The 26,465-nt window shown below is 37.5% G+C and overlaps 1 protein-coding gene and 1 long non-coding RNA gene across 5 annotated transcripts in view; one reads left to right on the plus strand and one right to left on the minus strand.

Moving 5' to 3' along the window:
- The window catches only part of Dmxl1 (Dmx like 1), a 137,999-nt gene extending 116,303 nt beyond the window's left edge, over positions 1-21,696 (minus strand). For 2 of the 4 annotated variants that reach the window (XM_048419177.3, XM_048419176.3), the window contains exons 1-5: positions 21,204-21,696; positions 11,649-11,774; positions 8,778-8,849; positions 5,955-6,033; positions 4,178-4,310 (exon numbers count right to left, since the gene is read on the minus strand). In XM_048419177.3, the coding sequence (XP_048275134.3) occupies positions 4,178-4,310; positions 5,955-6,033; positions 8,778-8,849; positions 11,649-11,774; positions 21,204-21,290 (497 nt within the window). In that variant the 5' untranslated portion in view covers positions 21,291-21,696. The remainder of the gene's footprint in view (positions 1-4,177; positions 4,311-5,954; positions 6,034-8,777; positions 8,850-11,648; positions 11,775-21,203) is intronic. The other 2 variants (XM_048419178.3, XM_048419179.3) reach the window with 2 other exon arrangements.
- An 870-nt stretch (positions 21,697-22,566) lies between these two features.
- LOC125390607 (uncharacterized) overlaps positions 22,567-26,465 on the plus strand; it is a 57,464-nt gene continuing 53,565 nt past the window's right edge. The window contains exon 1 of the long non-coding RNA XR_014996942.2: positions 22,567-22,678. This is a non-coding gene — a long non-coding RNA (uncharacterized LOC125390607). The remainder of the gene's footprint in view (positions 22,679-26,465) is intronic.

Here is a 26,465-nt window from a genome sequence, read left to right on the forward strand (position 1 = left end):
ACCTACCTACTTGGTGCATACTTGCCTTGTCTTCTCAAAGAAATTTTGGCTTATTATCCCATATTGTCTTTTGTTCCTACACTCTATACATAATGGAAATCCCCAGCATTATTATCGCTTTCCTTTTCTTCATTTAAATTCATGCTTAACTGTAACTGTGTCAAACTTATTAGCAAAGCATGTCAAATAGGCCTTTTTCTTCTTTCGGGTGCAGTGCTAGGATCAAGCTGAGCATTAGATCACTGAGCTCTACCCCAAACCCTGTAATGGGACTTTTGTTATAATTCTTTTATAAAAATACTCCCCCAACTTTTACATATAATAAATATATTCAAAACACTAATGGATGAAAAAGAGAAAATGTAACCATCTATAGTCTCATTACTATCATGGCATTCTTCCTCAGACATACATCAGTCAACGTATCAGTACATAGATTTTTCACACCTTTGCTTTCTAATCCCCTCTCATTTACTTTCTACAAAAGAGAAACAGGAGGACAGGTTGGAAACAAGATCATATTTAGTGAGAAACAAGATACTTATAGTTTACACTGTAACAGCATTTACTTATTTAAAAATGTGAACATTTCTGCATCCAGATGTATAAGATGTGTTTATGTGTCTAACTATACAGACCTACATCATTATTTCATAGGCTTATGGTTTTCCATGGTAAACCATACAATACTTTAGAATATGTACTAGTTCACAACTATTTCCTTATTTTTGCTGCAACAAACTGATGCAATGAACATTCATACTTACTGTGTGTGTGTGTATGTGTGTCTGTGTGTGTGTTTGTAGGCAAGCAAACATTCATGCTCACATCATGACCAAAAGCAACTTAAGAAATGGGCTCATTTCATCTTACAGCTTATTGTCCACCATGAAAGGAAATCAGGGGAGAAATGCAGAGTGGGAATCTGGGGACATAAACTAAAACAGAAGCCATGGAAGAATGCTGCTTACTAGCTTGCTCCTCCTGGATTTCTTCATTTGCTTTCTTATATACCCTAAGGTTCTGCCCAAGGACAGTACCACCTACAGTGGACAGAGCCTACTCATATCAATTACCAACCAAGAAAATGTTCCCACAGGTTTGCCTAACGGGAACATTTACTCAGTTAAGGTTCCATTTTCTCAGATGACTAGTCTGTGTCAAGTTGACGAAAACCCAACCAATTCACAGACATTTTACCCTCTTACCACCTTATTTTTTTGAGACAGAATTTCTCACTGAACCTAGAGCTTGTCTTTCAGCTAGACTGGCTGGCTGATAAACAAGTGCTTGCATCATCCTATTGCTGGTCTACCACCTCTCACACGTGTGTGATTGTCTGTCTTTTACATGGATGCAGGTCATCCAAACTCAGGTCCTCATGCATGTATAGAAAATATTTACCCAACTTAGCCATCTCACCAGCCTGTACACTCACTATCACTCATTTGGTTAATCTTTGAGATATTCTTAAACTAAATCACAAAAATGTGCTTAGAGTAGCTGGCCTGTAATCCCAGCACTCAGGAAACAGGGGCACTATGACTGTGAATTCAGGGCCAGCATACCAAGATCCTTGTCCTCTTTTAGAACAGCAACTATAGTAGTCCTTCTAAAAGCAAAGCAAATCTTAGTATTCCTACTCAATCCCTCAGAAATTTCTGGATTTCTTCAGGTAAACAAAAAGACAAATGCACCTGGATATGGTGGTTCTGAATTTAAATGGCAATGGCCACCATGGGTTTTACGTTTGAATACTGGTTGCAAGTTGGTGGAACTGATTGTGAAGGATTAGGAGGTGTGATCTTGTTGGAGGAGGTGTGTCACTGGGTTCAGTTTTGAGGTTTCAAAAGACTTGTGCCACTACCATGTGTCCTTTCTGCCTCCTTTTGTCAATCAAGATGAGAGCTCTCAGCTGTTCCTGCCACCATGCCTTTGTTCCGCCATCATGAACTCTAACCTTCTGAAACTAAAAGCAAATTCAATTAAACACTTTCTTCTATAATTGCCTTGGTCATGGTGTTTGTCACAGAAACAGGAAAGTGATGGCCAGTAGCAATTCCAAAGTCCCAGCTACTGAGGAAACTGAGGCAGGAAGATCACGTCAGAGTACAAGACCAGCCTGAGCAATATAGCAAGACATTTCCTTCCTCCCCAAACGTCTTGGCAATGATGTATAAACAGTTCCCTTCTATCATCTGTGTCTTGTGCATGTCACTCTAGCCACAAGTCAAACAGTCATACATACAAAACTTTGACGACACTCATTTCTTTCAGGGTGATTCTCCAATGTGACCTCTAGTTCTCTTTCAATTACCTTGCTTACTCTTGTCTTCAAAGTTGTTATGTAAAACAAGTCATCAGTGTTTTAAACACATCACCAGTAAGGAATGTGATCAAAACTGAACTCTGAGATGTATTCTAGTCATCTTAAACTGATCCTAAATCAAAACATGCAGTCTCTGAGCTTGGACTTTACTACTTACTTAATAAGAAAGTATCAAATCAAGTTGTTGTGCCTATTCTAAGTTAATGTTGCATTCTCTGAGCTTAAACAGTCTTCCCTCCCTTCTCACAAATGTACAAAGTACATTTTTATGTTCTTTTATTATTTCATGAAAACCTTTCAATATACCTATAGGAAGAGTTAAGTCCCTCCCCCTTTAGTAAGTTAAAGGAAAATGGCAAAACAAAGTCGTGGTTGCAGGACAGCTGAAAAATTCTTGATCTGCAAATATGAGACAGATTAGGCATAAAAACAAAGTCTAGTTCCTTCTAAAAATAATTTACGCAAAATTCTATTCTTCTTCCACATATTAAGAGGTTTGTTCTGATGATACCTCTTCTGCAAATTTAGCATATGGGTCTGCTTTGCGGTCATCTTGTAACTGATAACACTCTATTACTACCTCATATAAAATGGAGTAAGAAGAATTCCATCCTCTTATTCCAGTTTACCTGTGAAACACTGATCTTCCCTTAACTGTTCAATGTTAACATTCAAGCAATTTTACAAATGCCTGGAACATGTTAGGCAACCAAAAAAAAAAAAAATCTGTTGAATGATGGAAAGCTGAAAATGCTAACAAAATATATAAAAAATAAGCCTACTGAGTCATAGTTATAAATGTCTATGAAGAAAATTTATAGAAAGAAAATATTGATTTGCTGTCAACAGTTCATAATACACTTTTTACTTTGAATACCCACTATTAATTGACATTATTCATAATCTTCTTTCAGGACATTTCACTTTTTTGTTTTTTGTTTTGTTTTGTTTTATTTTGTTTTTCGAGACAGGGTTTCTCTGTAGCTTTGGAGCCTGTCCTGGAACTAGCTCTTGTAGACCAGGCTGGTCTCCAACTCACAGAGATTTGCCTGCCTCAACCTCGTGTGGCACCACTACCCAGCCATTTCACATTTTTTATTTATGAATAAGTCACTCAACTCCTAAAATCTGTTAGTGGGGCTGGAGAGATGGTTTTGCAGTTAAGATCACTGGCAGCTCTTCTAGAGGATATGGGTTCAATTCCCAGCACCCACATGGATGCTCACAACTGTCTGTAACTCTAGTTCCCTGGGATTTGACGTCCTCATGCCAATGCACATAAAATAAATTTAAATTATTTCTTAAAATGTCAGTTAGTAACACATACTGCAACTCTTCACATCTTCATAACTCACTCCTGTTAACATATGATCCACTCTTTTCTAATCAATTTTATTTTTAAAAGAATGCATTAACCCCAAAACTGCACCTATTTCCCCTCAACTTTTATTTCCTAAAAGAAATGTTTTATTTTTATAGTCGAATCTATTAATTTTTCCTTCTCTTTCAATTTCTAGCTTTGATGTATTTAGAAAATATATTTCCATACACTATTTTTAATTGTCCAACAGCAACATAACATAAATGACAAGTGTGTGGAAGTTAAAAGTCAACTTGGAATGGAATCGGTCTTTTCCTTCCACCATATGGGTTCTGAACTTAGGTTGGTTTTACAGCAAGCAACTACACAGTGAGCCATCTCACTGCCAACCTATGCATGATCTAGTCTAACTCTAGACTCTATTGTTTGTTCACAGTGAGTAAACAAAAAAATCATATAAAAACAACTTATAAAATAAAAAACAGCAGGACAGGTTTACCAATTAAACTATCTAGTCAACCGCTTACTTGCAATGCCAAATGCACACCCAATCTCCAAAGTTAAGACCTGCTCTATCTGGGTTTTCATCTTCAGTTTGCTTTCTTGAGTTAGTATTACACCAGAGCTGCAGACAACTGGAACCAGTTAAAAGACGATTACCTAAAAAAGAAATATATGGATGTATTATTCACCATTAAGTTAACACTGAGTTAAGATACATACTCAAGAATCTTATAATACTATATATAGCATATAACACAGTTTCTAAAAAGAACTACTTCCGGTTGATTAGAAGATTCAGTGGGTAAAAGCATTTATTTCTAAGTCTGATGACTTGAGTTCTAGTCCCTGAACTCTCATGATGGAAGGATAGAACCAACTCCTGAAAATTTTCTGCTGACTCCATATATGAACCACAGCATATACACACCCATGCATATATACACATAATAATGTAATCTTAATGTATATGTGTGTGTGTGTGTGTGTGTGTGTGTAAAAACAAAAAAAAATAATTTTTTTAAAAGACTAGACCTGTTAACATCCTGCTCTGGAAGGAAATGATCCCATGAATGCTGTCCTTTCCTTGAGGATTATTAACAGACAATGATAATTGGGGGGAGGACCAATGAGCACCTGATTATCTACAGGTTATCAGTCCAGAGAGAGAAAAGACATTTTACTGTGTGTTACAGCCATTGGTAGGGAGGCCATACTCTTGGAAATGATCCCTCATTCAGGATTCTCTAAGAAATCCTAACAAAAAGCAATGAGAGAGAAAGGAAGCAGGGGAAAAAAAGAAACAAAAGAAAAAGTTCAGCAAAAGCACAAACTTAGGTCAGAAATTCGTAAATTCATGTGTCTACATCATTTAATTAGCCATTCAAATTGGATCTAGTTGGGCAGTCTTCGAATTTCAATTTTCTTATCTGTAAATTTCTAAGGATTAGCTATGACTTTACAGTCTGTAGCTAGGCCCCCATGCAATATGCCTTTCCCACACCTTTCAACAAGAATGGAATCTGTTTCTCTTATTTCTTGACTACCTAGACTCCTACCTTGTTTTTAACAGAGAATGAAACAGGAAAATCCCCTAGATAAGGGATGCTTTAAGAGTATTTGTAGTTTAAACTTTCAATTTGAAAATTTAATCACCACGTAAAAACACTACTCTGCTGAAAAGGTCACATGAGAGAGACAGGTCACATGGAAAACTAGAGAAACAGCCAAAGGGCCACATACGTGAACAAAGTCTTTCTTGAATCCTTTACAAGTAAGGTACAGTTGTATGGTATTTGTTTGTGTTCTGACAAATAAAGCTTGCCTGGAAATCAGAGGACAGTTAACCATGAAAGCTGGGCCGTGCTGGCACAGGCCTTCAATTTCAGCACTTATGGCTCACACCTTTAATCCCAGCACTCGGGAGGTGGAAGCAGGAAGTGATAAGGTGGGCTGTAGACAGCACCTTTATGAACTGCGAAACAAAAGAGGAAAGAAGCAACTGGGGCTGCTCCCAGTTCTATGATCTAGGTTTTTAGCCCAATATCTGACTTTAATTAGATTCACATTTCAAGGTACTTCAGGTAATCCACGGATTAGAGACAAGGCATTCCCACAAAACTCTGTAGCAATTCCAACCAACAGAACAAAAGTGGGAAAATGATTGTTGCTTTAAGCAAAAGGGCACAATTTGCTTTATTTACTTTTGCATTCACCACAGACTAACAGATAAAATACATAATAATAATAAAAACAAACTAGTTCAGTGATATTTGTTCTAACTAACCTTCTTAAATTCCTTACCTGTGGGATCCCAAGTTATATTATGTGCTATTGAGTCCAGAAAAAATTGGCCACTTTTCTGCCACTGACTATAAAGTTCCTAAAATGAGAAAAAAGTCAGTTAGTTAATTGTGATTAGCATCTTTTATATCAAATGAATATGTTCTCATTTGCTGTGCTCATATCAATGCAGTAATTTTTTTGAAAACAAAATAATTCAGCCAAGAGAAATAGGAATTACATCAGTGATTCTCAATCTGTAGGTCAAGACCCCTTTGGGGGGCATATATCAGATATCCTACATATCAGATATTTACATTATGATTCATAATAGTAGCAAAACTACAGATAAGTAGTAATGAAAATAATTTTATAGTTGGGGGTCAGCACAACACAAGGAACTGTATTAAAGGGTAGCAGAATTAGGAAGGCTGAGAACCACTGAATTAGATGATAAAGAAGACTCTTATTTAAAAAAAAAGACTATTAACAGACTACCCATTGCTGGGATCGGAAAGTCTATTCTGCATATAAATAACCAATAAACATATATCTTATCTAACCTCATGTCAAACATTGTTTACAATATGTATATTTTATTATACTAAGGTTTGAAGTGTAATTTAAAATGTGTGTCAATGGGTCAAATGATTTAAATATTCTTCTCATAATATTTCATCTCTATCTGAAATACATTACTTCCCTAATGTAAGTTTCTCATTCTTTCAAACATCTTTTATTTGAACCTACAAATCACTTTTAAAAAAAAATGGAGCTGGAGAGGTGGCTCAATGGTTAAGAGCAGTGGCTACTTTTCCAGAGGGACTAAGTTCAATTCCCAGCACCCACACGGCAACTCACAATTGCCTATCCTCCAGTTTCTGGGGGATCTGACACCTTCACATCAATGCACATTAAATAAAGTTAAAATAAATTTTAAAAAATACATGTGGCACAGCAGTGGCTACTTTTCCAGAGGGACTAAGTTCAATTCCCAGCACCCACACGGCAACTCACAATTGCCTATCCTCCAGTTTCTGGGGGATCTGACACCTTCACATCAATGCACATTAAATAAAGTTAAAATAAATTTTAAAAAATACATGTGGCACTAGTACATATACAAATGAAAACCATGGGTACCCTTAGTACTAGTATATAACCCAACAATTTCTACTGTAGTTCATTTTAAGTTCAAACTGTGACCTATTAAGTTAACCTATAAATACTATCTTACTGCAATGGTCCTCAGACTTCCACACAACAAAGAATACTCTATGATAGTTATTAAAATTTCAAGTTTCCAAATACATGCCCAAAAATTCAAGTTCAAAAAGAACACTTTGAAGCACAAGAATATGGACTTTAAACCAATACCTAAGGTGATTTTGATACCACATGTGGACTACAGAATACCCTTTTAGGAATGCCAGAATAGCTCTCAAGCACAGTGAACATCAGTCCTCAATAGAACTAGACACACAGATGGATCAATTGTATGTGGCCACAGTTTTGGACAGTGCTAAGCTACGAGATGAACATAAGAACTTACTAATAACCAGACAGTGATGGCTCACGCCTTTAATCCCAACGTTCAGGAGGCAGAGAGGCAAGCGGACCTCTTTGAGTTCGAGGCCAACCTGGTCTACAGAGTGAGTTCCAGGACAGGTTCCAATGCTACAGAAAAACTCTGTCTCGAAAAACAAAACAAAACAAAAAAGAACTTACTAATAATTCATTAAAAATATTAATAATTTTATTACTGCCATTCGCAGTGCTTAGGATTGAGTGTACAGCTTTGTATACGCTAGGCAAGCACTCTATCCCTGAGCTATATCCCAGCACCAACAGTAATCCAAAAGTATACCTCTCATAGAGAACCACCATCTCAAAAGAATATTCCAGAATGCGTAAGAAAAACAAAAGTTATCTTTTGTATAAGGATCTAAGGAGTGTTTGAAACTAGATTTCGGTATTGCAGATTTTGTCCAACTCTGATACTCCTGATTCAGGTAAAAATGACCCCCAAAACATCAGAAGCTATATAAGAGTATTCCTATCATTAAAACACTATTTAATTCGTTATATTTCTGAACTTTAATATATCATCCTATTAAGAATAAATAAATGCCAATTAATTTCTGAGTTGAGCAGAGAGGGTTATAGAACAAAAGCAACAGAAACAGAAAGCAATCCTACAACCTCTAACCCTGTCTCACTTCACTATGCTGGTGCTTTCCTGTGGCTTAGGAATCACTGGTTTAAAATTTATGGTGACTACACTGATATGCAAAAGAATGTGGCCTATTTGTTACATTTATCAACTATTAGTTAAGAAACTTTCTAATTTCTTAATATATTTTCCTTATAAAGAACATCTACTGATCTGATAGCAACTATATTACGTGATACAATAAAAGCAAAAAATAGTCCTAGAAATGTCTTAATACTAAAAGCAAATCATGTAACTGTAAGAACAATACACATGAAAAGGCAGAAAACTGCTCAAGTGTGCTCTATAAACTAAGAATAAAGTGCTACTTATGGCTAAACAACAGTGTCTCATAGTAGCAATAAAGTAACTTCTAAACTTTTAAGTTATCGGTTCTTTGCCCATTATGAAATGAAAATGTCAGAAGGAAAACAAAGCACTTTAACATATCTGGTTGGCATGATTTAGTATAATTCTATTCCAATAAGAAATTTAATTATATTTTAGTATGAACATTGAACTTAAACATTTATCTTCAATTATAGTCAACAACTTCTACTAGTTTGCTGAGTCACTCTTTTTTATACTAAACATATTTCAATTCAAAAAAGAAAAAATAATAAACTACTAACCAAATTTTTCCCTTTTTTCGGGAGACTGACTGGTTCAAAAACAGAGATGACATTTCCATAGGATGCTGCAATCTTTTAAAAAGAAAGACAATTATAAATAGATTAACATACTTACGGAACAAAAAAGTAAATGAAATAACTATTATGGCTACATTTTTAAATATACAAATACATGATTTCATCCAACAGTACTTGAGAATATATGGGATTAGAATCCCAGCATGGACACCTTCTGTATATATTTTCAGAGATTTCTCTATCTGTATTTATAATACATATAACACTATTTTTCTAACAGTCCTATGTTGAAAAATGAACACTCATAAAACATTTATTATGTAATAAACAATAATATGAGCTATAATGTCAATTATTTTCCTCACAAAAGAAAGCATGTAACTATAATCTTGGCTAAACATGAAATCCGACCTGATTTAAAAATGAGTTTTAAGATTATCTATCATTGGAGTTCATAGTTCTCCCAACAAATAATTTAACTTAAAAAAAATTAAACTAAAGGGCTGGAGAGATGGCTCTGGGGTTAAGAGCACTGGCTGCTCTTCCAAAGGATTCAGGTTCAATTCCCAGCACGCACATGGCAGCTCACCACTGTCTGTAACTCCAGCTCCAGAGGATGTGACAGCACCTTCACACAGACATACATGCAGACAATATACCAATGTACATAAAAATAAATAAATCTAAAAGAATTAAAAAAATCTATTCTTTATCAATTCCCTAAACTTCTTTTAACATTTTATGTTTTTTAAATTTCTTCATTCTTTTGGCAGAACTACATAATCTGAAGCCAGGGCTCTGCTCATGTACCCTGGAACCATGCAACATACTTAATTCTTTCTTGAATTTAATCTTTAAGTAAGCAACCAAAATAGCTTGAATGATCACCATCAAAATCTCAGAAATCAGTTAGTAACAGTGGCAGAGACCTGTAATCTCAGAATTTGGAAAGGCTGAGGTAAAAGGATTGATTACAGCTTACAGTTCAGCCTTGAATACAGAGTTGAGACCCTATCTCAAAGCAAAAATTAAACCAAACAGATAAAAAAAAATACACAAATAAGGTAGACAGCTGGGCATGGCAGCACTCCAGAGGCAGAGGCAGGCTGATTTCTTTGTGTTCAAGGCCAGTTTGGTCTTTATAGAGTTCCAAGCCACCTGGAGCTACATGGTAAAGAATAGTGATACATAGAGAACAAAATGGTCTAATGGAGGGGGACTAAGAGTTGAGGATATTACATATAAAAAATTTTAAAACAAATATGTTAAATGAACAAAGTTTATAGAAGATACAAATCAGTAGTACTATGCTGAACTGGGAAATCCTGGACTCTAAACAGGAGTTGGTTTTGAAAATGCAAAGAAGTATTCATTCAGTTTTAAATGGGGACATACTATGAACAAAGTTATAAAGATTAAAAAAATGCAATACATATTTGCAGGTGGCTCATGTCAAACTAGCTAGAAGTGTTCATTATTACAGAATGATGAACACAAGACTAAAAAACAGGTTTGAGCCATATTATACAATGATTCATACCAATGTGCACAACTTGAACTTTTGTAAGGTAATGAGAAGTTACGAATGTTTGAAGCTGATGGACAACAAGACACCAGGAGAGCACCAGATCTCATTATAGATGGCTGTGAGCCATCATGTAGTTGCTAGGAATTGAACTCAGAATTCAATTCCTGTAAGAGCAGTCTTGCTCTTAACCTCTGAGCCATCTCTCCTGCCCCTGTAAGTCTTTTCTTAGACCTAAAAATGAACAAACATTTCAGATTTTAGTGTATGCATTCTTTCAATGTTTTCCAGAAGTTACTAGAATAAATACCGGTGTACAGAGAATGTCTACCAAATTTGTCTTTTGAAAATAATGCTATTCCTTTTTTTTTTTTTTTTTAGAAAGCTAACCTCTTAGGAGGCTTTTATTTTATATATATATATATATATATTTTGTTTGTTTGTTTGTTTGTTTTCCGAGGCAGGGTTTCTCTGTTTATCTCTAGCTGTCCTGGAACTAACTCTGTAGAGAGAGTTCAGGCTGGCTTTGAACTGAGAAATCCACCTGCCTCTACATCCCAGGTACTGGGATTAAAGACATGTGCCACTACCACCCAGCCTTGATTTTGTTTTCTAATGCTGAAAAACTAAGCTTTAGACATGTTTAGAGGTAAAAAAAAAAAAAAAGCATTATGCTTTTGTTTCAATTAGTAGAGAAGATTGTGCTATACCTTAAAATTATACAAAAACAGATTCCTAACTGGGTATGGTATTTCATGCCTGTAGTTTCAACATTCAAGAAACAGACAGCAGGACTGCTTTGAGTTCAAGGCCAGCCTAGGTTGCATAGTGAGTTCCAGGACAAGTGAGGTTACAATGCGACCTTTTCTCAAAAATCAAGAAGGAGCTGAAGAGATGGCTCACTGTTAAAAGTACTTGCTACTCTTGCAAAGGACCTAAGTAAGTAAGTACTGCTCCCAGAATCCATGTCAGGCAACTCACAATCAACTGTCAAGTCCAGGTCCAGGTAATCCAAAATGCTCTTCTGGCATCAACTGATAACCTGCACACACACACACACACACACACACACACACACACACACACACACACACACAGTTCACATAAATATATGCAGGAATGCACATAAAATAAAGTAATTTAAAACAACAAAAGATCATTATCAGAATTTTTGACATATTCCAAAATGCATCTTAGAGAGCAAAAGAAATGTATAGCTTTGTTCTTGGAAAGGAGGTCTTAATTGAATAGGAAATGTATATTTCAGAAATTATTCTGACAAAAACCATACTCAAAATGAATCTGCATGTTACCACAAGATTACAAACCTTGCCTTGTTGCATTGAACAGTCCACACATCCCACTTGAATATTTCCATGTTTAGCGCCTGGGATGATCTGCAATCTTTCAAAATTACTTCCCAGTATTACAATGTCACATCCAGATGCATAGGCCTAAAAATATAAAATAAAAATGATAGGCATTTCAAGAAAATATGTAGAAAACTTGCATCAAATATTGTTTAAAACACGAAAATTTAACTGCCTCCGAGACAGCCTTCATTGAACTATTTTCTTTCCTTCTTATATGCATATCCACTACAAATCAGTCCCATCTGTAGCACGAATAATAAAAACCCAGAGACAGATAATGGGGTTCAACCTGAAGATCAGTAAAGCAAAGTAGCCAAACCACTAGAGAGCTTTTCCTCAGACTGAAAGAGCACGACTTCCTGTCTCATCCTGCTTTACAGTCCTCCCTAGTGCTGGGACTAAAGGTGTATGACACCACTGCCTGCCCTCTGGTCTACAGGCAAGTTTTATTTATAAAACATAAATAAAATATCACTATGCCCATCTGAAACCAACCACATGCATTTCTTCTATCTTCATTGAATGCTATCATCCCTGTTTGTAACTTCATCATCTGTCACACTGTTAACAATCCAATTGCTTACGTTTTCATCTGTTCTCAAACCAAACAGCTGACTCCTAAAGATGTTTACTGCATCAAGTTATAATTCCTGCCTAAATTTTAAAGTTTCCTACTACACTTGCAATAAAAACCCCAACTCCTTACCAGGACAGTCCGTTTCAGGCACTTTTGCCTGATTCCTTCCCTTACCAGGTTGTCCTTACACTGCCCTTCCTTCTATTCCTTTTTCCATATCAAAGTAACTTATCTGAGTTTTATTTGCCTGGTCTTTGCCTACCTCAGGTTTTCTTAAAACTGTCCAACTTAGAAATTATTGCATGGCCCAAGGTACAGATATGTAAAACAGGCATAAAAATCAAACATTTGCCGGGCAGTGGTGGTACACGCCTTTAATCCCAGTACTTGGGAGGCAGAGACAGGTGGATCTCTGTGAGTTCAAAGCCAGCCTGGTCTACAGACTGAGTTCAAGGACAGTATCCAAAGCTGCAGAGAAACCCTGTCTTGAAAAACCAAAATTAAGAAAAAAAAATTAATGATAAGTATTTTAAAACAATTATTTGGCATACACAAAATTTTAACAGTTATAAAAGGTAAGAACAAATTTGTATATTATTGAGATAAATATGCTTTTTTATTATTAAAAAAAACTTGGCTGAATATTTTATGAAAAAGATATGTAATGTGCTATCTAATATTTTCAGTTTACTGATACCTTCATTTTATAAGCCTGTACTTTGAGAACACCATTTTACATAAAATACATATTATAAAATGGCAGAAGCATGCTTAGAGAAATTTCAGAAATTGATGGACATTCCGTCCTAAAAATAAACCAAATTCATTGAATTATTTCTGGTGAAACTCAACTTAGTAGCTCAAACACAAAATTTAAAATTAAACATTACTTAACAACTATATAATCCAAAAATAGACTAATCTGAATGCTTTCTTAGATCTCTTAAAACCAGCTGCCCAGGTGTGGTAGAGCCCATGATGTGCTTTGTCTTTAGAGCAGTTGATTCCATCCCATGCTATCTCTGTCCCATTTGTTCTCACAATAGTTACTACTCTCTACCTCTCTAGCTGCTTAGGATGCAATGACAAAGGACATCATGGGCCCCAGAAAGAAAGAATTAGACTATGGTTTTTTTTTAAAAAAAAAATCACTCTGTGGTGGTGACGTACGCCTTTAATCCTAGCACTTGGGAGGCAGAGGCAGGTGAATCTCTGTGAGTCTGAGGCCAGTCTGATCTACATAGTGACTTCCAGAGATATAGGGATACCTTGACTCATAAATAGTAACTACTCAAGTGAGTGAGTGAATGAATGAATATGAATGAATACAGGAGGAATGGATAATCTGACTAGAGGCTTCTACTTTAAAGCTTTAGGAACGAGAAGTTAGCTAAATATTAAGATCTTTTCTGCAAAAACAGAAGGAGCTTAAAAACTGCTTGAAGAATGTGTAAAAGTGCTTAGACATAGAAAAAGTATTTAGGATTCCTACTGTACAAATTGTGAATAACAGATATAACTCAAGTTTAAGAAGGCACCTTCTACAAGCAATAGACTAGAAATGTCTATTAAAATAGGTCACACTTATCTTATGTGCCTTCTGCTCTGGCAATGTTAAACTGGAGATTAAGTATACAAGGACATTGGTAGTATGGACAAAGATAAGAAAGAGATCTGATATTTATGAAGTAGACTCTACAGGACTTGAGAAAAATGGAGGAGAAGGTATTGAGAATTCTACCAACCCTCTAGTTTAAAAAAACAGCTAGGGGCCAGGTGGTGGTAGCATGTACCTTCAATCTCTTGGGAGATCTCTGAGTTCAAGGCCAGCCTGGTCTTCAGAGCAAGTTCCAAGACAGCCTGAAATATACAGAGAAACCCTGTCTTTAAAAAAAGAAAGAAAGAGAGAGAGAGAGAGAGAGAAAGGAAAAGAAAAAGAAAAAAGAAAGAAAGAAAGAATGAAAGGAAAAAGAAAAGAAAAACTAAAAAAGAAGAGAGAGAAAAATAGGTAGATAAACAGGCAACTGATTGGTGACTATTCTCAAGGATAATGATATAAAAAAACAAACCAAACAAGGTGGGAAGGAAAGGTTGGAAGACATACCAACAAGGGAAACTGAGCCTAAACAATGATTTTGAACGTGTGTGGTACCTTCAAGTGAAAAAAAGTCCAAGAATTGTTTATCATTTTTGAAATTCAAAACACAGATCTCACCACTAGAGGTAATATACCCTACAGAATGGAAGACCAAGGACAAATTATTATCCTGAAAGGTACCTTACAAAGAACACTGAGTAGAGGAAAGAGGAGGAAGAAAGGGGAAGAAAAGAAGAAAAGACATTGTAACTAACTAAAAGACGTTATAACTATAACTAACTATAAGAAGGATGTTATAACTAAGCTAAGAAAAAAAACTAAATAATAGTGAATTGACAAATGCCAAAGAGAAAGAAATATGGAAGACACTGACAACTAAGAAGACATAGGCTGCCAGAAAGCACTGTTTTTAAGATGAATGTTTTAAGCATATCTTGAAATTTCCAGAGAAAAAAGAAAGTAGATAATAAAGGACCAATGCCCCAGATAGAATTTGAAAAGATAAAACCCACAGCATAGAGAAAGGGGTTAACCTGGGGCATGTAGGGCAGAATATATCATTCATTGCGCAAAGACAGGAAAAAAAAGAAGGATGCTGATATAGTGACTTTTTTTGGCTTGTAACTGACAATGAGGGCGTGATCAGCTGACAGATTCCAGGTGGATGTTTATATGAGTAACAGATGTTGGTCTAGGAGACTTTTATCTCATGGAGGAACATGAGATGAAACAAAATGAACAGACGGGTGGGTGGGTGCTTGGGAAGCTTTGAGGTCCCATCTAAAGGTGGCAAATACAATTGCATTTTCCATTTTTATTCATATTATCAAAAAGTAATCAGGAGTCAGGAACAGAGATACAAAAAGGAACAAAGAAAAAAGAAAGCATGTTGGATTTGGTTAGATTCAAGAAAACAAGATTTAAGAAAGTTAAAAGATGTTGACAACAAAGACTATTATTAAATTAACTCATGTCAAATTATAAATTATAAGATGTAGCTGTCTAAAAATAATCATTCTAAATAATAAGGACAAAGTTCAAGGTCTGGTTTCCACATTCTTCAGCACAGAAGTGATATGAATTCCACAATCAGAAGTTCACTGCTAGAAAATCCAAGAGCAGAGTGAGTAATCAGAGGTAGAGCATGCTCTTGCATGCAAAAAGCCCTGGTTTCACCCTGTATTAATTTCTCTCACATATACATATGTTCTTTAAGTTCTAGGCCCAAAATAAATGAATGACATTTCTAAAAGAAAGAGTACATTTACTCTCTCGCTGCAATGTTTTCCAAAGTTTGTGAAAAGTGGGAACAATACCATTTTTTTAATTTAAATTAATGCCATTTAATTTTTTATTGTTTTGTATTTTTAGTCTATAAATTTATATAAAGTCTGTGCTTAACAAAGGGGTAGATAATATATATGTATGTATGTATATATATATATATATATATATATATGAATCATCTGAAAGCCACCTAAAGTAATTTATCAATATTTAAAATTAATTCAACTTCTAGAACATATATCACCTGTCAGGGTACTAAACATGAAAGCATATGAATAAGAAAAAAGCCTTAAAATGGACTGTGAGCTAGGCCTGCTAGTACATTCCCTTAGTAATCCCAGCACAACTGAGGCTGAGAAGGGATCTAAATGCAAAGTCAGCCCTGGCTACCTAGTAAACTAGATGATAGTCTGGGCTACATATTAAGACTTTATTTCAAAGATTACAACAAAAGCCAATATGGCAGTGCACACCTTCAAACATCAGAGGCAGGAGATCTCTGTGAGTTCAAGGCCAACCTAGTCTATACGAATTCCAGGACAACCAGGATTATGTCTCAAAATATAAAAACAAAGTCAATACAATTTAAACATTAGTTTTATAGACTTGTCTGAAATAAATTATTCACAAAAACTCACTCAAGGTGCTTTGACCTTAATATGAAGGGTTACAAAATGCAGCTTAATGACAAGGTTGGTATTTAACATGCTTCTAGTCCTGGATTCAATTCCCAGCACTGCAAACAAACAAACAATAGCAACAACATTGTGCTGGATTATCAAATACACTCTCACAAACTATTTCTATATTACAATTGGTACACCAACTACTTCTGTCAGATCTCTAACCAAGCTATGAGAATAGCATATATAATAATCCCAGTACTTAGGTGGCAGAGGTTAAGAGGTCAGCCTGAGCTACATAGTAAAATCCTGTCTCAAAATAAATAAATAAGTAAGTATAATTAGAATCTTTTGTTCCTAGCCAATGAAGGTTCTCAGCTGAAAATCATCTAGTTAGGTACAAATAACAACAGTAAGTCACTAACTCAAGTAAGCAGGATGCAATGCACAGGAAGACCTGAATCCAGTGCACTAGGAAGCATCAATCAAAGGACCTTCTTAACTTCCAAGTCTGACAAGTAACCTGAAGTATTCTAAATTTCAAAATCCAAGTTTGTAATAGCCAGTCTTCTAATGTGGAAACTGATTTCTCTAAAACAAAGTTTGCTTTCGTGAACCTTTCGTTTTAGGTAAAAGTCCTAAAATTTTTCTTTCTAGAATATGCTCTGGTTAAATAACTCAAGTTTGACTATGTTGTAATTAATGCTTATTCTCTCATTAAAAACCATAATATTGACAATTAGTGTAATTTTAATGATTTTTAAGTGTACTTACTTCTACAAATCACAGTAATTGATAAAATGAACCAAAAATTTTAAAACAAAGCCCAACTAAGTTACTTGGAACGGCATTATAGATACCTTGAACAGTTTTTTCTTCTTCCAGATAGGTACAAAGGCAAACTTTCCCCGTCTATAACCTCCTCACCCACAAAGACATACATGTTCCTACACAAACACACACACCATTCATAGAACCTTTCCATTTTCCAAATACAGCAATCACAGTGCCACCAATAAAGCATCCCTAAAATAAAACTATCACAGAAAGATGGGGGGAGAGAAACTTATTTAGTCTCCCTACCAAAACCCCCATAGAACCATAGCTGCATTTTTGAATTTGTAACTGGATCTACTTAGACATGAGTGAGCACAGAGTTGTCTAATATTAAAAAAAGCCTGAAGCTATAAAATATTTGTTTTACCCTCGATACAGAAAGAAAATCCTAAATACTAACTTTCTGTCTCTTAAAAATTAACCTCCTTGAATCAGCAAGCAAGGTACTTACAAGTCTGAAAACCTAAATTCAATCCAAAGAACCCTGAGTTCGACCATCAGCAGATGAAGAGAACAATCTCCTACAAGCTGTCTTCTGACTACCACACATGTGACACATACATACATTAAAAAAGTAACGAAATTGAAAAAAAACAAATTAACTCCCTTTCTATTTCTTCCAAAACACATTGTCGGCACTAAGTATGGATTAATTATAAAAGGAAAAAGTATTTTATGTCAGCATTCTATACAAACTATTAAGACATTTAAATTCTAATTAATGGTATCTCTTAAAATTACTGTGTCTTGTAAACTGAGCATTTCCTCAATCCCCCCTCAAAGGAAATTAGGATGAATAAAAGAAAGAGGGAAGCATTACTGTAACCAAAGGAAAAAAAATAATTTGGCTCATGTATCCATTATATCTCCTAATTCCTCATTTGATGCTGATGATAAAACGTGTAACAAATGGACTATGAAAAAAACTTCATGAAACTTTAGTAGAAATATTGTATTTAGACTCATATCTAAATTATTAAAGCAATTTTAAAAGACTGCAATTATTAACTGCACTACAATAAAGTCAACCAGTATTTATAAAGTACTTTCTAGTACAAAGTACAATGAATTAGGCACAATGAACTATAACCTTAATTTAATAGGCAAACATTTCATGTAACAATCACCAAACAGTGTTTCATTAAAAGATAGAAAAATAAAATTTAATAGTTAGAAAAAGAACTAATGACAAAGACCTGTGGCCCAAGCTAGTAGCAGACAGGAGGATCAGAAGTCCTGGGCATTATGGCAAGGCGCTGCCTCAAAAGAAAAGGTGAAAACAGTGTTTAAGATTCAAAGAGCTTCCCTAGCATGTGAGCACGTGCAAGGCCCAATGGCTTGATCCTTGAATCAAAAACAAAAACAAAATTTTCAAAAATTAAAAACAAGCAAGCAGGCAAACAACCTAATTAATTATAAAGAACCATGCTTGAGTCGGGAGTTGATGATGCACACCTTTAATCCCAGCACTTGGGAGGCAGAGGCAGGCATATCTCAGTGAGTTTGAGAGCAGCCTGCTCCATAAAGCGAGTGGCAGGACAGTCAGAACCGTTACACAGAGAAAATCTCAAAAAATTCAAAAACAGAGGGTGGAAGAGGAGAAGGAAGGAGAGTGGAAAAAATATATATAGCTAAATGAAAACACTAAAAAACAAACAAAAAGAACCATGCTTGAAACCAAAGCAGTTATGACTCAACGGCTACTTCAGTGACTGTCTATGCACTCCCAAGGAAGCCACTGAGAACACATACTCAAGGCAGAAGTACTTAACAATGAAATAAAAGCATTCATTCTGAAAGCATGAGTGAGATAGTCAGTGTCCACTAGTAGCTTTCCAAGAGCAAATCCAAACTAGTTTGAGGCAGTTGATGTAGTAAGAAAAAAAAAAACCTAAATGTTTTGATATAACCTATATTAGTAACTGAGCATTTTAAAACATGAAAATTGGCATTCAAATTCAATTTGAAGTATGTCGAGACTTTACTTAGGAACCAGTCTTGTTCTTGTGATCCTCCGAACGCTGAAATATTTGCAAAAGTGTAAAGGGAAGAATTGCAGATGGGCTCAACTTCAGCGATATCATCAAGTTCCACAAAGGATGAAGGGATCCTTCAACAGGAGACTGCAAAATCTCAAGCCCTCACCTCAAGTACAACTGCTACTCAGAGGGATTTTTAGTCTTGGCATATAATCTGTCATTAATATTTTGCTCTTCTTGCTGAAAAAAAAAACCTCAAAAGCTGTGGGGGGCGGAGGTATGAGCTTGGAGGAATGCTTGACTAGAATGCCAGAGGCCTATGATTTGATCCTCAGAGCCTTCAATCCCATTCAAACAAAAGAGGTTAAAAACAAATCTCAAGGGAGAAAACAATAGACTGTTCATAAACATGAAGGAGAAAACGGGCAATTTCAAGACAAAGAAATATAAGATGTACTAATTTAATCAGGAAACCAAGGGCAAGAAATTTGCTGAAATGGAACTACAGCTGGCTGCAGGAAAAAACATGACTCTAAAATAAAAGAGAGCTGGGATTGTTATACCAAACTAATGTATTTATATGTGTTTACTCTCTAATGTGTGAATAAATGTGTATGTAACTTATTTGTATGCTTATTTGAAAGCTATCTGCAACCAGCTTGGGGAAGGTCATCAACACTTGCTTTAGGAAAAACTGACTTTAAAAACAGAACTGGGCAACAAGTTACATGATAGTTTAAGATACATTTCTTAGCTCCTGAAAAGCAACATGAAAGCAACTGGCCAAGGTTTTACAGAGGAATACATGTAGGTGTAAAAATGAACAGTCATATTAATCATTCTATGAAGTACCCACACAGCTTTGTGTACATTCAGAACGTCTTCCTTTAGAAGCTGAGAGCATTTGCCTTGGAGAAAGCCCTCATAAAGCTTAGGGGATGTCAGAAAATGTAAGACTTCTCTATCCTATACTCTTCCACCTTGGGAGACCTCCAAGGAAGCTGTACTTCCTTCCCTTAAGAATGGACAGCAATGTCAGCTGAGGGGTGACAAGTGCTAAGACTTCTCCCTCCCCTCACTTCCCCTAGGCAAACAGCACGAAGTAGAATCTTGACAACTACTAGCATCATGTGCCACTACCCAGTCTCTATCCGAAAGCAGGGAACTTAGTTGACACAACTCTAGAAGTACACTTTAAGTATTAAATGCCTAAATCACGTTAAATGGTGAGTATTACTTAGTCCAGCACACACACACACACACACACACACACACACACACACACGTATTCGGGAAACTATGATTCCTAAGCATGGGGCAACTATTAAGCTGTTTGTTTTAGCTATACAAAATTGAATACTACATTTAATTACAAAGTTGCGGCAAAAGTCATCAGTACTACAGCTATAGTCAGACTAATGATCTCAAGCCCACTACTGAGTTATGACTTGAAATTAGTAGAAAAGCTAAACTAAGACGGAAATGTTATTTATAACGATAAAGCCAGAAATGTGAGACCGATCATCTTCGTTCTAATAGCCGGAAAAGGCAAAGAAGAGCAAGTCACTTTGGCTAAATCTTAACCTTAGCAAACAGGGGATAGCCTAAAACTACAATGGTGAAACTGTCAGCATTACCTTGAATACCCTCAAAACTTTTCAAGAAGTACAAGGCTGCTGCCTCTGCAACTGAAAGGATGATAGGAATGAATGAAGAATAGTTTCCTTGCAAAGTTATTCGTCGGCGAACTTTAAGGAAAATAAATAGGCGCTGTTTTCATTATACTGCTATTTGTGCCGGTTTAATAATCAGTAACTGTTTTAAGACTACAAGGGCTTGACCTTAGAACTGGAAAAAATGAAACATATCCCAACGACTGAAACTAAATTCATTCGACAATTCTCGCTAGGCAGCAGAAAAATCAAAAGACCCCTCACCCCACCCCCAACTCGTGATTCAACTATCATTTTGGAAGAGCTACTTTGGCCCGAGAGGGTCGGACTACCATTTCTGAAAGCCCGAAAGCACGCTACAAGGAGCGGAGACCGAGCAAGCGAAGCGTCAGCCTGCTCCAGGCCTCCCCTCTCCCTCTCTCTCTCCCGCACTCACCGTGAAGTGTTGCTCGCCGACGCTGCCCACCGAGAAGCAGTGGTCGCCGGGGTTCACGGCGCCGGTCAGTACCTGGTGCAGGTTCATGGCGGCGTCCCAGTCCCGCAGCAGACGCCGCAGTCAGCTCATACCCGGGCTCGGACACCTCCCTGCGCCTTCCCCCTAGGGGCGGCGGCCGCGGAAGAACGACGGCTGTGCCGGGCGCCTGAAGCCGCAGACGCTCGGTCGGGGCCCGCGGCTCATCCCGAGCAGGGCAGCCGAGGCCTGAAGGGGGCGGCGCCGCGCTGCTCTGCACCTGTCACGGCCGCCCAGGTGAAGCGCGGTCACCGCTTACCGATCCGCCCCAGCCCGGAGCTCCTCGGGGAGCCGCGCTGTCCGCACGCAACGCCCGAGCCGGGTCAGCGGCACTCGCTGCCCAAGAGGCCCCGCAGCACGAGCTGTTCCCACCAGACCAGCGGCGCCTTCACGGCCGCGCGCCCGCCGCCCTCGCCAGCTGCCACCGCTCGCGACGCGGCTCCAGCCTCTGCGCCAAAGTATCGCGAGACTTTCCTCTGCGATCCCGAGGGCCCTACTGCACACGCAGCGGCAACGCCTTCTCTAGCGAGGGTTAGCCAATCCCGAGACGCAGAAGTACTAGAGCCCCGCCCCATGCTGAGGAGAGGCCAATCTCTTTGAGGCTTGTGAAGGAGCCTGTGCTCCCTTTGAGCCTTTGGCGTCCTGAACCTTGCGCAAACAATCAGAACCCAGAGTTACCGAAAAGTTACCTAGCTGTGCTTTTGGTGAGGGGTCAACCTAACTGCTGGGACAGAAAGTTCAACCGGGAGAAGTTGTCGTTTCCTTGACCCTAGGACGACTACAAGTCCCAAGATGCACCGCTCCCCACAGGCACCCCCGTGATACTCTGTAAAAAGTGACCATTGAAACCTTTTAGCCTTGTCGCGGTTTTTCCGGCGCCTTTCCAAGTCACTAAATTTAGAAAGGTTTAAGCTCTTCAGTAATACTAATTGATGTATTTTTAATATAGACAACATTCTTTTACAATAGTGTCGATAATGATGACCCACCAGTCCTACTACTTTGTTTTGGAAAGAGAACCCAAGAATGTCAAAATGAACTGTCAGGCACCAGTGGTGACATCCAGTGCTCATTATGTTTTGACACCAATTTCATATTATTATTAACAAAAGTCTGCTCAAATGGCTTCCCCTCGTAGGGACAGACTGTTCTGTTCCTCTCTATCGCAAATGACTGGCACAAGCTTAATCCAGAGTGTTCGAGAAAAGTTTCAAATGGATGAGTATAGTAATGAACTTTGTTGCAGTAATATTGACAGAGGTGAGAGGTCAGACACACAGCTCAGCGCTGACACTCGGCTGCCTAAGGAGTCTGCCTAGTTTAGAAACTTCAGGCCCAACAGGAATTTGGAGCTCGGATGCAGAAAAGAATTTCAGGACTTTCCAGTTCATGAATCACAGGTGGGGTTTAATAAAAATATTTTAATATAGGTTTAAGTGCGACTGTTAATAGAGCAGCATTCAGAAAGAAAACACACCCAAGTGTTGGTATGGGATCCTCAAAGGATGGGATTCCTGGGGCTAGAATTGTTTTAGCCATGCAAACCATTTTGGAGACTCAAGTTACACCTCAAAAGGTTGTTAACAAATCTTCCTCCTTTTCTCTTTCTTTTGATAAGAGAGATTACAAGGTGTCCCTGGAGATAACTTCAAAGGAACTGGACTTTGAAAGGATAAAGCTAGAAGTTTCACAAAGGGTTTAGTACATGAATTTATTTCCCTGTAAGTGGGTTTTTGGTGAGATTCCTAGAAAATTTGAGGTTTAAAGCTGGAAAAAGAGAAAGGTCTTGAACAATTGTTAATTGTGCTGGAATTCTTGATTCTTTGCTAGAAGTCGGTTTTAACCAATTTCCAGGATGAAGGGCTCTTCTCCCTTCTCCTATCACCTTATATGTTCCCTGTTTTCCTATCATACCCCCAAATGATTTCACATTGGAGCTTAGAGGGAGTGTGTTTGGATGAGGCCCTGTGTTATACTTGATTTACCGTTATGAAAGAGAGGAGAGAGAGAAAGAGAGAGAGAGAGAGAGAGAGAGAGAGAGAGAGAGAGAGAGCTGTGAGGCAGAGGCAGAGACAGAAGCAGAACAATGGTGACTTCGAGGCCAGCCTGGGCTACAGAGAGAGAACCTGTCTCAAAATTTAAAAAAATAATGAAGACACTTAAAACTAATATGACGCAGAATGTCCTTCTGAATATGTGTTGCTTTTATTGGCTAATGAATAAAGCTTCTTTGGCCTATGACAGGGCAGAATATAGCCAGGCTGGAAGGGATATAAAGAGAGACTAGATGTCAAAGAGATGTCATGTAGTTGCTAAAGGAGACAGACTGGACCTTACTCAGTAAACCACAGCCTCATGGTGATACACAGAATAAAGAAATGGGTTAATTCAAGAGGTACGCCCAAGTCATTGGCCAAGCAGTGTTGTAATTAATATACTTTCTGTGTGAATATTCGAGTCTGGACAGCTGGGAAGTGAATAAGAAGTCTTCAGTTACACTAATATTTTGGTGACAAATATTAGTAACCATCCTTTTCCTAAGACACTTGCAATATACATTCACTTGGACTTGCAATTAAAAAAAATACCCAAGAATAAGCTTCTAAGAGCTATCTCCCATTTCTAAGTAGAAAGATGAAAATGCAAAGAATGTCAGTCTTTTCATAAGTTAGACAACTCTAGGTCATCCACAGTGGTATCTCCTTGTAGTTCCAGCACTTGGAAGGTAGAGGCAGGAGAATCAGGAGTGCCTTGGGTGTGCTGAAGCTTGAGGCCAGGCAACCATGACTACCTGAGACCTCTTGTCAAAAGAAGAAAACAAAAGGCAGCACATAGTGTGTTTTATGGAAGTTTTTGAAGTGTGAGATACCAAGAGCTGAATTTTTCTTTAGTTGAAAATTGACACTATGGTCTCACACTTGCTAAGCAAGCATTCAACTACCAGCTACATTGCCGGCCCTAGAAATCACCTAGGAGACACATTTCCAGGTGTGTTGATAAGGGCATTTTTCTGAGGCATTTCACCTGCCCGGGATGTAGACAGAATCATGTCATGGGTCCAACTAAATATAAAGGAGAAAGGGAGAAGAACACTAGCGTTTATCTCTGTTTCTTGATACCAGCCGCCTGATGCTCTGATGTGAGATTCCCCTCTTTATGCTGTGAATACCATTGGTTAATAACGAAAATGGTTCCACTTCAGCTGTTGGCAAGAAAGAAAGAAAGAAAGAAAGAAAGAAAGGAAGGAAGGAAGGAAGGAAGGAAGGAAGGAAGGAAGGAAGGAAGGAAGGAAGACAGGCAGACACTGGCTTGGCCTGATAGGGTAGAACAGAACAAGGAAAGCTAAACTGAATGCTGGGAGGAATAAGGCGGAGTGAAGGAGAAGCCATGGAGCCCCCAACAGAGACAGACGTGTTGCAACCGTGCTGATAAGCCATGACCTTGTAGTGATGCACAGATTAAAGGAAATGGGTTAAATTAAGGTGTGAGAGTTAGCCAATAAGAAGCTAGAGCCAATCGGCAAAGCAGTTATTTAAATAATATAGTTTCTGTGTGATTTTTTGGGGGGTCTGAGCTGCCGGGCAGCTGGAAAATTTAACGGCCTCCTCCAACAATGCTCCTACCATTGGACTGAGATGAAAACACGCCAACCTCTCCCCTCTTCAAGTTACTTTAATCAGGTGTTTTATCCTGGTAATGAGAAAAGTAGCTAATACAGCCACCAAGAATGTTTAGATTTGTTGTTTAGTCATCATCTCAAATTTATTTAAAGCAACTTTAGGTTAACTTTGGGAGAGAGGTATACATGGAATTGAAATCAGGACTTCATGAATGTGAGCATGCGTTCCATGGACACTAGCCCCAAAATTTGAATTATTCTATGTACTTGTGTGGGAAGTACACAAATTCTGTGCCTGGCGCATAGAATTTATTTACTATTTATTCATTCACTTGTGCCCAGTTTTTGTTCTGAAGCACATTCAGGGTAGTAAAATGAAAGAAATTAAATGAGTTGGTGCCTATGAAACTGGAGACAAAGTTTTGATTCACATAGTAACTTGCTATATGACTGGATATGTTTATTAAATTTGAAGAGTCATTTCCTCATCTATGAAAACAGGAAGTTTAATTTGACTACCAGCAGCACTTTGCTCTGTTTTGGCATCTGTCCATCTCTGTGTTCTTGTTGGTTCATTTTTAAGCTCTCTAAGCATGTATGGAGTCCTTGCGGCCAACTGCCCGAGTCGAGTGCTGCCCTAACTACTCTCTCAGACAGAATATTTAATTTCCTTTTGCTTCTTTTTAACTATAACTATTTCCCACATATTTTCTGTGGGATTTAAATGAGAACAATGTGTGGAGTAAATAAGCAGCCAAGAAATGTTCTGCGTTGTTATTATTCTTAAATAAATCTAACCTGTTGATAACTTTGTTCCAAGGTTGTCCAGACAACATTAAGTTTCTGTCTTAATCAAATTTCTCAGTGACATTTGAGGCTTCTGCAAAGGTTCTGAGGTTACCCCATCAGTATTCCAAAGGACATAAACTGGCATAGTGGCACACACCTATAATCCTGCAGTCGGCAGTTTGAGTTCAGTAATAGTGCAGGTTACATACATATCCAGAACCAGTCTAAAGGAAGAATAGATTGAATCTTATAGGAGTGAATGGCTAACAAAACGCAAGGACACTCTTAAGTAAACCTCATCTTAAATTAAGTTTAAGATGCCATCATACCAAAATTTCCAAGATAACTGTAACCTAAGTCATACACAAACGGAAGCCTACCTATAGGACATATATTTTGTTGAGGACTAGAAGAGTTTGAGAACTTCACAAACACATGAAATTTAGCTGGTCACAGACGACCAACAGATAAGACCTTGTTCAAATAGGCAAATCCTTACCTATAACCAACCAGTAAGTCATGTATGTACAACTTATTTCTGATTTCTGCCAACATTGTCGAGAAGAGCTCTTTGAACCTTTCTGCTTCTGAGGACTGCCAATGTGAGAGCCATTCTTTCCTCAACTAAACTCTTAAATTTCATTTACAGAAAGCTTTCCCTTTAATATTAAATCACCCACAAAAAAATCTGTCTGAATTATAGAAGTACCTCATACTGTTTAAAGCTACTTACGTGGTTTTGTCCATGTCAGTGGAAACAATATGCTTTAACTATGACC

The sequence above is a fragment of the Myodes glareolus genome, chromosome 13 (assembly GCF_982192425.1).
Source record: "Myodes glareolus chromosome 13, mMyoGla1.1, whole genome shotgun sequence".
Taxonomy (NCBI): domain Eukaryota; kingdom Metazoa; phylum Chordata; class Mammalia; order Rodentia; family Cricetidae; genus Myodes; species Myodes glareolus.